The 12,091-nt window shown below is 39.1% G+C and overlaps 1 protein-coding gene across 8 annotated transcripts in view; it reads left to right on the top strand.

The window, feature by feature from the left end:
- Positions 1 to 12,091, top strand: part of LOC129706134 (serine/threonine-protein kinase WNK1-like) — a 94,980-nt gene that overhangs the window by 71,774 nt on the left and 11,115 nt on the right. For 7 of the 8 annotated variants that reach the window (XM_055650142.1, XM_055650143.1, XM_055650141.1 and 4 more), the window contains 9 exons: positions 277 to 411; positions 1,650 to 3,076; positions 3,750 to 3,851; positions 6,335 to 6,430; positions 7,717 to 7,789; positions 8,432 to 8,559; positions 9,905 to 10,584; positions 10,787 to 10,989; positions 11,073 to 11,261. In XM_055650142.1, coding sequence (XP_055506117.1) covers positions 277 to 411; positions 1,650 to 3,076; positions 3,750 to 3,851; positions 6,335 to 6,430; positions 7,717 to 7,789; positions 8,432 to 8,559; positions 9,905 to 10,584; positions 10,787 to 10,989; positions 11,073 to 11,261 — 3,033 coding nt within the window. The remainder of the gene's footprint in view (positions 1 to 276; positions 412 to 1,649; positions 3,077 to 3,749; positions 3,852 to 6,334; positions 6,431 to 7,716; positions 7,790 to 8,431; positions 8,560 to 9,904; positions 10,585 to 10,786; positions 10,990 to 11,072; positions 11,262 to 12,091) is intronic. The other variant, XM_055650139.1, reaches the window with a different exon arrangement.

The raw sequence follows: 12,091 nt of genomic DNA, 5'->3' as shown, positions 1-12,091 counted from the left end.
ACATAAAACATCCCCACACAGCAGAATCAAAGTTTCCCACTGTGTGGGAAGGCACCAAAGTCAGTCTCTTCCTCTATTGTTCCCCGTGGTCAGGGCCTCCCGTAATTATGTTATTTGCCTACATTGACTGTGCTTAACTGGCAACTTTATTTCTGATGTTGTAATCTTAATGATTAGTTGGTGCAGTTCTGGCATTTTCCAGTAAATCTAACGGGACCAATAAAGGTTGAAGAATTGTATTAAAATTACATTTAAATTTTGTGTATTGACATTTAGGTACACAGGTGGGCTCTGCAATGCAAGTGGTCCATTCAGCTGGAAGACGATTTATTGTCAGCCCAGTTCCCGAGAGCAGATTGCGTGAACCAACATTATGTATGGGCGTCACTTCAGTTAAAGAATCTTCAACAGGTACTGCCATTGGATACAGGAAAGGAGAACCATTTTAATTTCCTTGCTGGGTATAAGATAATTTTTAAGACATAAGTTACTGGACCAGATAGTTACTAATGTAGAACTACGATTAGAAACTGGAAAGTAACCCTTTATTTTCCATTGGATATTGTATCTATTAGGATCGATTAGACTTTTTCAAGAATCCAAACTTTATTTCAGATCTATGATTTATTCTAAAATGCTTTCTACTTAAATTTATCCAAACGATTACAAGATTACAAATATTTCGGAGAGAAGGCAGGTAAAGTTAAAGATCAAGTTGAGTCATTGGCCAAAAAATGTTGATGAGAAACCATCTATGAAAATGCACATTTACAAACATTAAAACAGAAGCTCTCAGAAAAGTACGGTTAAACTGGGTCTAAATAAAGCAGTAGTTGAATGCAAGAGCCATTGAAGCATTATATTTCTCTGCTCCACTGTTCCAAAATTCTTGCAATTTTCAAATACTCTGACATGTCTTTCATAAATTCAAAATGAATTTTACGTTTCCAACACTGAACTCAATGAGTCAATTTGTTCATGCAATTGATTAGCATTCCTTTGAATCCGTAGACTTGGTTTACAGACCATTTAACTTTGTGCCTTCAGCAAACTTGTATAGTTTCCATCCCATTAAGTTATTTTTTAAGATGTGTGTAGGTGCAATCCTAACAAAGGGATATCACAAATCACTGCATGCAAGTTTAAGTGAATATATCATAATCTCTACTCCCTAATGAGTTCAATACTTGTATCAATGGCTCACCTTGATCTCCTGAAGAAGGGTCTCGACCCGAAACATCACCCATTCCTTCTCTCCAGAGATGCTGCCTGTCCCGCTGAGTTACTCCAGCATTTTATGTATACCTTGTTTCTCCTGCTCAATGCCTTCTGCATGTCCGTGTAAATAATGTTAACAGATTCTCCTTTAAATACCCATGGTACTAATGCTTTAAAACAACTGTTGGGTTTAGAAAGGATTGGAATCATCTTTACATAAAGCAAAAGTGATTACGGTGATTAAATGTGAATTGCTTTCAGGGTTGCTGGTTTGTATAGAATACCACCCACACCGGTGGTTTAGGATGCATTTGAATGGTTACAGATATCCACTTGTTGGAAACTTTGGTTCTTTAAATTGTAAATAGATTAAAATAGCTGTGCTTAGATGGCATCCTATTTGTTCTAATTGAGATTTATTTGTTTTTCAGCTGTTTCCCATAGTCACAATCTAAACCTATCACACTCGGCTTCTTCAGTGAGTTTGCAACAAGCCTTTTCCGATTTAAAGCACAGAGCATTTCAAGAGGGCCCTAATACTGCCCCTCCTGTCTTCAACCAAACCATTCCACAATTTCCTATGGTACATCCAGAAATGGCTAGCATTGGACAAGGAGTTAATACCCAAACAGTGGTGTCATCCTCAGCACCAGCTAGTCTATTAATTCCAGGTTCTGGATCTCAGGCCAAGGTGCAGAGTATTCAATCACCACCTGCTGATCAATTAACTAATGAAACCGTTACTGGTATAATTACCTCCAATACTATTTTGCTGCCTCCAACCTTGCAGCCAGCTCAGCATTCAATTGATGGCACCTCTGCTAATGTAAGTGTTCCAACATGCGTATCTCCACCACAGTCATCCCAGCCAAGTCGGCTAATAATTGGAGACCCTGTCATAAGTGATCCTGCTTCAAGCTCTGTATCTCCACCGCTAACGTCACACCTGGTTCAACATTTAATTGGAGGAGCTGCAATCAGTGCAGGGTCCTCAACCACTGTTTCTCCACCTTCTACTCAGACTGTGATATTGCAAGCTTCTCAACAACTTTGTGGTGGTGCTGTGGTCAGCCTGCCAGAATCGTCAACCTCACTGAGCACATTACAGGGCCAGACAGAGATTTTGTCCAGTACAACCCAAGCTGAAAGTCAGCAGATGGGTGGTAATGGCATAACTCTGGCAGCCTCCACTTCATTACCACCCACATGTGGCATTCAGACTGCTGTGAGCCAGTCCACTGTGGTGCAAACAATTAGTGCACAAAATGTTACCCTACCTCATACTGTGGGTGTGTCTGTGCCTTTTGCAACCCAGTTCTCTGTCCCAGGCACAGCATCTGCACAACCCGTTTCCAGTGTTCCCTCTGTACAGCAAACACTGATTCATAACCAACCTCAAGCAGCTTTTCTTCCAAATCAACCCCATATTCATTATTCTGAAGTCGACATCGATTTGAATACCAAAGGCACTGGCATTGATGATATCAAGACATTGGATGAAAAGCTTCGTTCGTTGTTTAGTGAACATAGCACTGGAGGGTGTCCTCACATTTCAGCACCTTTGGAAATGGGATTAAATGCAGAGTCTGCTACAATTGAGAGTTTGATTGCTGCAGGAAAAATAACTGGTATCCCAGGGACTTCAACAGTTAGTGTCCCATCCTACCCAGTTACCACCACAGGTTCTATCATACCTCCTTCCAGTTTACCTCTTGGCCCTACAGGACTTCCATTGACTATCCAGCAGCCTTCGACTCCGTCCAGTTATTCAGCAGCAGTTTCTTCTATGCCCAATGTCATTTCAACCACAGGGCGACCAGGCACGCCGCCATCCAAACCACCACTTGGCAGATTACTGGTGAGTTGACCCAGAGCACATAAAAATGTATGCAACATTTATAAGAGAGTGTGAATAATAATGAATAATAACTGAAGTTTTCAAAAACACCTATTTTTGAGTGAATTAATGTAAGCATTAACATCTCTTTTGAGATTGTGATGCCAATCTGAACTGTACTAAATCTTTGTTTTTAATCTTTCCTCCTCTTCATCCAATAATACCACAGTATTCAACTATTTCACCACATACACCTTTTCCTTTAGAGTAACATTCTGTAAAAGGTGGCAGCCCTGGTTCTTATTGTCAGGGGCCTGCCATTGGTTCTGCTAAACTTCCTCTAAGGAAGTGTGACAACATTTAAAACCAATTCAACAGAACTCTCAGAGTCGCATACGTATAGAAACATCATACAAAGTGCTGTTATTTTGAAGTTAATGAAGATCGTAGAGAATCTACAACACTTAACCATCAAAACTGCATCCCAGGATATACTTTGAACGTTTTGTACTGATTACTTGAAATTGTTTTGTTTGAATGTCATGTTGTATATTCAAATGCTAACTTCCTTCTCTAACTTGGAGTATACTATGTTATGTGAAACAATGGGAGTATCGTTTAAGTCCAATAGTTGATAAGTCATTCACACGTGACTTTAGTTGACGCAACTCCTCTTCCCATTCATTATTTGTAGGTGCAACAGCTAAGTACGGAAGCTCTTGACCAACAATTAAAACAGGCTCTCACTCCACCCACTGAGCAGTTGCCACCTTTTCCAGGACCTTCACTAACCCAGGTGCAATAATATTACCCAATGTGCTCTTTGTAAATTTATTACTCTGTATGCCATGCCTTTTGCATGTGATTCATCTCTTGATTGAAAATTATCTGATGCATGTTTTTGGCTTGCTTATTAATCCTTTAATTATAAGTTATTAATTATTATATGCTAAACCTCTCAATATAAAACACAGTTTGGTTAAAATGCTCTCTATTTTCTGTTCACCAAATATGGATGAACATATGGCATCAGTCCATATGCAAGCGAATGTTCATTGAACATTTCTGTTCACAAAATACCTTTTAACATTGCATGTGTCAGCCAGTGGTTTTGGAGAGTTCAAACCATCAATTTTATGGATTAGTTTATTTGCAGGAAGGTAGGTAAAAATAGTTGAGTACAGTTAATTGAGCTGCGAATCAGTGTTAATGGTTCATTTAGTACTTGTATATAGGATATTCAGCTGCCTGTTCCTAGCTGGCCTCCCATGGCTCCTTATCTCCCAATGTATTAAATATTGAGTGTTCATCCTTCATATGTTAAATCAGTTGATCCCTGCAGTCTCCATCAGACTTTCTTCCTTCTCATTCTCGTTCCCTTTGTAACCAGGTAATTGTCAGTCATTTGATTTTAATTTTATGATGTACTTCCCTCATCTGCAATTTCACCTTTGGTGATTGTTGATTTAATGTAGTCCTATTTCCTGGAACTCCTTTCTTCAATTTCTTTGTCATTATTTGAAAAATGGATTGTCAGCCAAGTTACAGGTCTCTCACTTCCTAACCTTTTTTTTTCCTTGTACTTAACCCAAAAGCAAAAATTGACAGTTATAAGCATGGTCTAATTTATCTGGTTTGTTGGTGTATATTACAACTCCTAAGTTTCAATAATGTGAATAGAGTGCATTCAATCATGTGTTTAAATGTTTCCTTGTGCTTGTATGATTTCTGTTTGGCTCACAATATATTTGTGCCCAAATGGGCATATAGACAATAGGTGCAGTAGGCCATTTGGCCCTTCGAGCCAGCACCGCCATTCAATGTGATCATGGCTGATCATCCCCAATCAGTTACCCGTTCCTGCCTTCTCCCCATATCCCCTGACTCCACTATTTTTAAGAGCCCTATCTAGTTCTCTCTTGAAAGCATCCAGAGAACCTGCCTTCACCGCCCTCTGAGGCAGAGAATTCCACAGACTCACCAATCTCTGTGGGGGGAAAAAAAGTTTCCTCGTCTCTGTTCTAAATGGCTTACTCCTTATTCTTAAACTGTGGCCCCTAGTTCTGGACTCTCCCAACATTGGGAACATGTTTCCTGCCTCTAGCGTATCCAAGCTCTTAACGATCTTATGGACCACTAGTTAAGAAGCTTGACTAGGAACTGATTGTGGACTTTGGAAGGAGTAGGATGAGGACCCACAGCCCCGTTTATATCAAAGGGTCAAGAGCTTCAAATTCCTTGGTGTGCACATCTCTGAAGATCTTTCCTGGTCCGAGAACACTAATGCAATTATCAAGAAAGCTCAGCAGCGCCTCTACTTCCTGAGAAGATTAAGGAGAGTCGGTTTGTCAAGGAGGACTCTCTCTCTAACTTCTACAGGTGCACAGTAGAGAGCATGCTGACCGGTTGCATCGTGGCTTGGTTCGGCAACTTGAGCGCCCTGGAGATGAAAAGACTACAAAAAGTAGTAAACACTGCCCAGTCCATCATCGGCTCTGACCTTCCTTCCATCGAGGGAATTTATCGCAGTCGCTGCCTCAAAAAGGCTGGCAGTATCATCAAAGACCCATGCCATCCTGGCCACACACTCATCTTCCTGCTACCTTCAGGTAGAAGGTACAGGAGCCTGAAGACTGCAACAACCAGGTTCAGGAATAGCTACTTCCCCACAGCCATCAGGCTATTAAACCTGGCTCGGACAAAACTCTGATTATTAATAACCCATTATCTGTTATTTGCACTTTATCAGTTTATTTATTCATGTGTGTATATATTTATATTATGGTATATTGACACACTGATCTGTTTTGGCGTAAATGCCTACTATGTTCTGTGTGCTGAAACAAAACAAGAATTTCATTGTGCTATACCGGACACATGACAATAAACTCACTTGAACTTGACATTTTTAGTGATTTCAAACTACCTTTTAGGCAGTGCATATTTAATCAAGTACATTATTTACTTAGTTTTGTTTCACTTATCCTGCCACATCCCCATTCTGACAACTTGGTGGTACACAAACAAGCCAGGTAGTTTGAGTTTCAATCATACACTTCAAGAAGGAAGAGGTGTTGATCAGTAATTTTGTATTTTAATTGAGTCGCTTAATTTGGGAGGTTTATTTGTTTGCTCTGCGAGATGATTTCTTCAGGAAGTTTCATCTGCAACTGCATGGAACTTGAGTTGAAATGATTATATGAGCAATGTTCCTGTTCTGGGAGACGGTGCTCACTACAAATTTGAATCTGTAGATAACTTTTTTTTGTTGTTCTTCAGTCACAACAGCCTTTGGACACTTTGGATGCCCAATTGAGACGGGCCCTGAGCCCAGAAACTGTTTCAAACATACCTGGTGTGTTTACCTCAGTGCAGGTGAGTGCCATGCTATTAGTTGACCAACTTTACAAATTTTGATCATGTGGCTTAAATGATCAACTTTATCAGAGGCTGTTTGACTATGTTTGGCCCATTGGAACAATGTAATAATAGAGTTTAAGAAGGAACTGCAGATGCTGGAGAATCGAAGGTACACAAAAAAGCTGGAGAAACTCAGCGGGTGCAGCAGCATCTATGGAGCGAAGGAAATAGGCAACGTTTCGGGCCGAAACCCTTCTTCATGTAATAATAGACGTGTTTAACGGTCGATGAAAGTAGTGGCAGTGCACAAATTTGTTTTTAAATGATTGGTGCAACTTGGGTAGATTGTACAAGTCCCTGCTGTATTGTGGGTTATCAAATCACTGGTTATGATAACCTGGAGTTATATAGCAGAAACTGAAAGATTGCACTAGGATTAGTTTGCGATGCCCCAACAGCAAAATACTGAAGATACTGGAACTTTGATATAAAATCAGAAAGTGTAGACAATATGGTGCCTAACCATACTGTAAAGAAATAAATAGTTAACATATAATGTAGTGGAATACTCTCAACATTTTTTGATCTACAGTAGAGTTTGATTAACTTGCAGATTACATTTGGGCATAATGTGATTGTAAAGTTTCTATGTTCTGCAGAGGTAAAGGTTATAGTAAATGGCCTTGTACAACACTAAACATCTGACGACAGTTAATCGCTTGTGCTACTTTTTTTGCGTGAAAAATAAATATTTGGGAAGCTAATAGGATTTTAATTCTATTTCAGTGAAGTTACAACTGCTAAGACATTATTTATGGAAAATGGGATTGAATAATATGGGTTTAATTGTTAAATTGGTAGCCCTGGAGATTTGTTACATTATTCTAGCACATAGACTTAACTTAACATTTTGTCTTATGATCATTTTAATTTTATTAAATTGGGTAATACACCAAGTCAGGAACATGTTGAAAGAGGAAGCTGATGGGATGTATTTACATGTTACTGAAGTTTCTGATAACATTTTGATCTTCATTCTAAATTATGGCTTTGTTTCCGTCCTTCCAAATCAATGTCTATTTTGTTAAAAAATGTCCTTCATTCAATCTGTTTATTAACACGAGGGGGATGGTATGTAGATGATGTGAGCTGCCAGAGGAAGTGGTTGAAGTACTATAACATTTAAAGGGCATTGGGACAGGTACATGCATAAGATGGGTTAAATGAAAAATGGGTCCAACCCAGATAGATGGGACCAGCTTATTTTCAATTCATGTTTTTTTTTTCTGCTGTTTTTGCAGAGTGGGGTTCCTGTGAATGTCTCGTTAGCGTCTTCTGTACAGAGTTTTACAGCAACCAGCTTGTCTGCAGAAGGTAAAAGAACAAAATGTTTCAAATTTATTTAGTGGCATCTCTTGAGTGCTAGCAACATTTATGTAAATTATGCCACTTGCCAAAAGCTTATTCAGTAAATATTCATTTGTACAGTGATTGAAATTTTTTATCACTTACTTGGTGTTTAAGTATGTGGATGATTTGAGGTACTGTTCCTTTGTACCATGCAACAAAGCTGGGATTATGGTTGTAAGGTAGACAAAAATGCTGGAGAAACTCAGTGGGTGAGGCAGCATCTATGGAGCGAAGGAAATGGGCAACGTTTCGGGCCGAAACCCTTCTACAACCAATGGATGGGTTTAAGATTGAGCATGTACTTCTGAAACCTGCAACTCTGATGTCGATTTTGTGGCATGAGGTGAAATAATCCTAAATGGAATTTTCCTGATGAGATTTTCAAAACTTGTATTAGTCAAATATTAATCAATTATTAATAATCCAGTATTAACAGAACAGTGTCTTTCCCCATTTAATTTCTCTATTCCCATAATTAGCAGAATTATTTAAAAAAATCGAGGCGAATTTTTGTATTTTTTTTATCTAATTAGCCAACATATGAGTCTGGTTGTCCCATTTATAAGTGATTTCAGTTGTTTCTTTTTTCTCTCTTTTCCCTACCAGGTCTTGTCCCTCAGCCTGATGATCATGTGGTTGATTCGGAAGACAAATATGGCCCTCAGCAGGATGGCATAACAACAAACACAGTTACTTGTATTGGAACTGGAGTAGTGAAGTTGGGTCGTTTTCAGGTAAGATATGTAAATGAAAAGAGATCATATTTAAGTATAATGCAGATAAATGTGAGGTTATCCACTTTGGTGGCAAAACAAGGGGGCAGATTATTATCTCAATGGGGTTAGGTTGGGTAAGGGGGAGGTACAGAGAGACCCGGGTGTCCTTGTACACCAGTCACTGAAAGTTAGCATGCAGGTACAGCAGGCAGTAGAGAAAGCTAATGGAATGTGGGCCTTCATAACAAGAGGATTTCAGTACAGGAGTAAAGAGGTTCTTCTGCAGCTGTATAGGGCTCTGGTAAGACCACATCTGGAGTATTGTGTACTGTTTTGGTCTCCTAATTTGAGGAAGGACATCCTTGTGATTGAGGCAGTGCAGCGTAGGTTCACGAGATTGATCCCTGGGATGGCGGGACTGTCATATGGGGAAAGATTGAAAAGACTAGGCTTGTATTCACTTGAGTTTAGAAGGATGAGGGGATATCTTATTGAAACATATACAATTATAAAAGGACTGGACAAGCTAGATGCAGGAAACATGTTCCCAATGCTGGGCGAGTCCAGAACCAGGGGCCACAGTCTTAGAATAAAGGGGAGGCCATTTAAGACTGAGGTGAGAAAAAACGTTTTCACCCAGAGTGTTGTGAATTTGTGGAATTCCCTACCACAGAGCGCAGTAGAGGCAAAATCACTGGATGGATTTAAGAGAGAGTTAGATAGAGCTCTAGGGGCTAGTGGAATCAAGGAATATGGGGAGAAGGCAGGCACTGGTTATTGATTGGGGACGATCAGCTATGATCACAATAAATCTGGCTAGCTCGAAGGGCCGAATGGCTTCCTCCTGCACCTATTTTCTATGTTTTTATATTTGTTTTTGCTTATTGTGTTGCTCTAAAGCTCACAACTTGTTATTTTGGAGTTCATTCTCAAATAATATTGAACTACTGCTGCAGATAAGGACCTTAAAAATATTAGATGTATGTGATTTGTAGTTACATTTGGGGAGTTTGTGTTTGCTATCCTTTGTTATAGCGTGTGAATTCATTTGCGACTTTACAATTTTGAGGAACCAGTCTAGAATCAGTAGAATACAGATACACGGTGAATTCTTCAGGAAATTTAATCATAACAACCTGCAATAAATTAGTTACAAATAACTCCATTAAGCTGGCCTACATATGTCTATATGTTGTACAATATCAGTATCTGCTAATTAATAATTGTCAGTTGAGTTTAGGAATAATTTTTAGCTCTCGTCAAATGCATTACCTGATTTTGGATAATGTTCTCAGTTATTTCACACAGGAGTCAAATCCTATTGAATTTTTGTTTAGTTAACCTCTAAGTAATGTCTTTCTAGGTTTCTGTGACACCAAATGATGACTTGCATCAGGAAGCATATGATAAACTCCGAGAGTGTAAGCTGCAACAGACTTCAGATGAATCTTCCTCGTCTGGAAGCAGCCCCGAATGTACAGTTGTTAAACCATCTGAACATGGCAGCCGTGAAGATGTTATGGATGGTACCCATGTAATTGAAAGCAGAAATAGTGAGCCCCTACCATATCAAGAGCAGGAGCCAGCCCCGCATGCAAAAATCGGTCGGTTCCAGGTCACAACAAGAAGGGACACTGTTGGCCGTTTTTCAGTCGCAAGGACACAAGATGAAGTTACGTATGAAGCTGGCAACCTGAGTGTTCCTATGAGTACTGCTCCATTGACAGTACTTTCATCATTGCCAGTGGATCATGTTACAGATCAAATTTTACCACCTAAAGAGGCCATTGAAACAGAACAATATCTACATACAAATGGGCCAGTTTTGCCTGGGGCAGGAGAGCAACTCCTTTCAGAGGAATTGGATCAAATACAAGTTGATTGTCCAGGCAGTCCAGTGTCGCCTCACTCATCAGAATCCAAGGGGACCATTATTGTACAAAGCCTTACCAATTCCTTTAATTCTTCCTATATGAGCAGTGATAATGATTCAGAAATTGAAGATGAAGATATGAGGAAGGAACTGCATAGATTGAGGGACAAGTAAGTGTCTGATTAAGTCAAAAGTTTCTAAGCGCTATAAATCAGTTTGAGAGTTTCGTATCTGTAAATGTATATAAATTTGATTTTTACATGAAAGCGCAATATAGTGTAGCTCTATCATTTTAGTAAAATAAATGTAATGGGTAAAGCAAACATTTGTCTGTTTAATAGCAGTACTCAGTTTTAAAATAATTTGTTTCAGACATTTGAAGGAGATTCAGGAATTGCAATCACGGCAGAAGCAGGAGATTGAGGAACTCTATATAAAATTGGGTAAGGCACCACCTGCAGTAATAATTCCACCTGCAGCACCCCTGTCTGGACGTCGCCGACGGCCCACCAAAGGCAAAAGCAGCAAATCTAGTCGGAGTAGCTCCCAAGGACATAAAAGTCCCTCACTTTCTGGTGGGTAATGAACAAGTTCCATTGCACCTTTTTTTGTGCAGTGATATTTAGTGCTGACATTGTGGCTCTGTTCACATTTGCAGGGCCCTTAACTGCTCAGAATACTTCAATGTTGTCAGCAACACAGATGTTGATGCCACCCCAAAGTTCTCATGAATTCATTTCTGGACAAGGTCAGTTGTTGAAACCCTCGCCATCCAGTGAAAATTTGTACTCTGCTTACACCAGTGAAGGGGTGATTTCTGGACAAAGTGTCTCTGGTCCTGGACCAGGTAAGAATTTTCCTGAGTGGTTTGAAGATTTTAGGTTGTATATATTCTGATAATTTTTCAGCTGCTATGTTAGTTTTAGATTGTACAAATGCATATTTTCTACATGTAGCTTGAGGGACATACTTTTATTATTAAAAGCACTCTTGGTTTGACCTGTTTTTTTAAGAGGTCCTTTAATCCACAGAGTATCAATAACAAAATGGTGGAAGTATAACTAACTGGACACAAGCATTTATTGCGATTGCCATCCTGTAAAATCTTGGAATTTTGCTGCTTTTAGTGAGGATTATATCAGAATACACAAAATAGAAATAAGTCCATGTCAACATTTGTTTCACATCATACTACTCATCAGCCACTCCTTAATATACCTACGCTATTCGCTACACAAATTATTTTCTATTTTCTTAACTCTTTTGATTTATTGGTTAAGTGGATGGTCTTTGGTTGGAGGTTCCCCTTCACATGGAAATATTTGCCACTCATTGTCAAACTTTCATTATTTTAAAGATCTACATTTCCTTTTCTCAGTAGAAACTAAGCCCAATATAAGGACAAACCTGATAGAGGTATATAATGCTATGAAAGTCAGTGTGGGTTGATTTTTTTTCCTAAAATGTAAGATTTTATAATTTCTACCCTGATTTTAAAATAATGCAATTGCTGGAAGATTCTGATAAAAAGATATATCCCAGCAACTAAACTTGTTGTATCAGCACGGGAGAAGAATTGTAGAATTGCACCTGTCAATGCAAATAGTAAAACTATCTGCAGTAGAGTGGCAGAATTTGATGGTTTAATTCCTGGCTTCAATATCTTGAGAATCAAAA

This window comes from Leucoraja erinacea, chromosome 19 (assembly GCF_028641065.1).
Source record: "Leucoraja erinacea ecotype New England chromosome 19, Leri_hhj_1, whole genome shotgun sequence".
Classification (NCBI taxonomy): Eukaryota; Metazoa; Chordata; class Chondrichthyes; order Rajiformes; family Rajidae; genus Leucoraja; species Leucoraja erinaceus.
The sequence above is the reverse complement of the archived record's forward strand: the minus strand, read 5'-3'. Positions and strand labels throughout refer to the sequence as shown.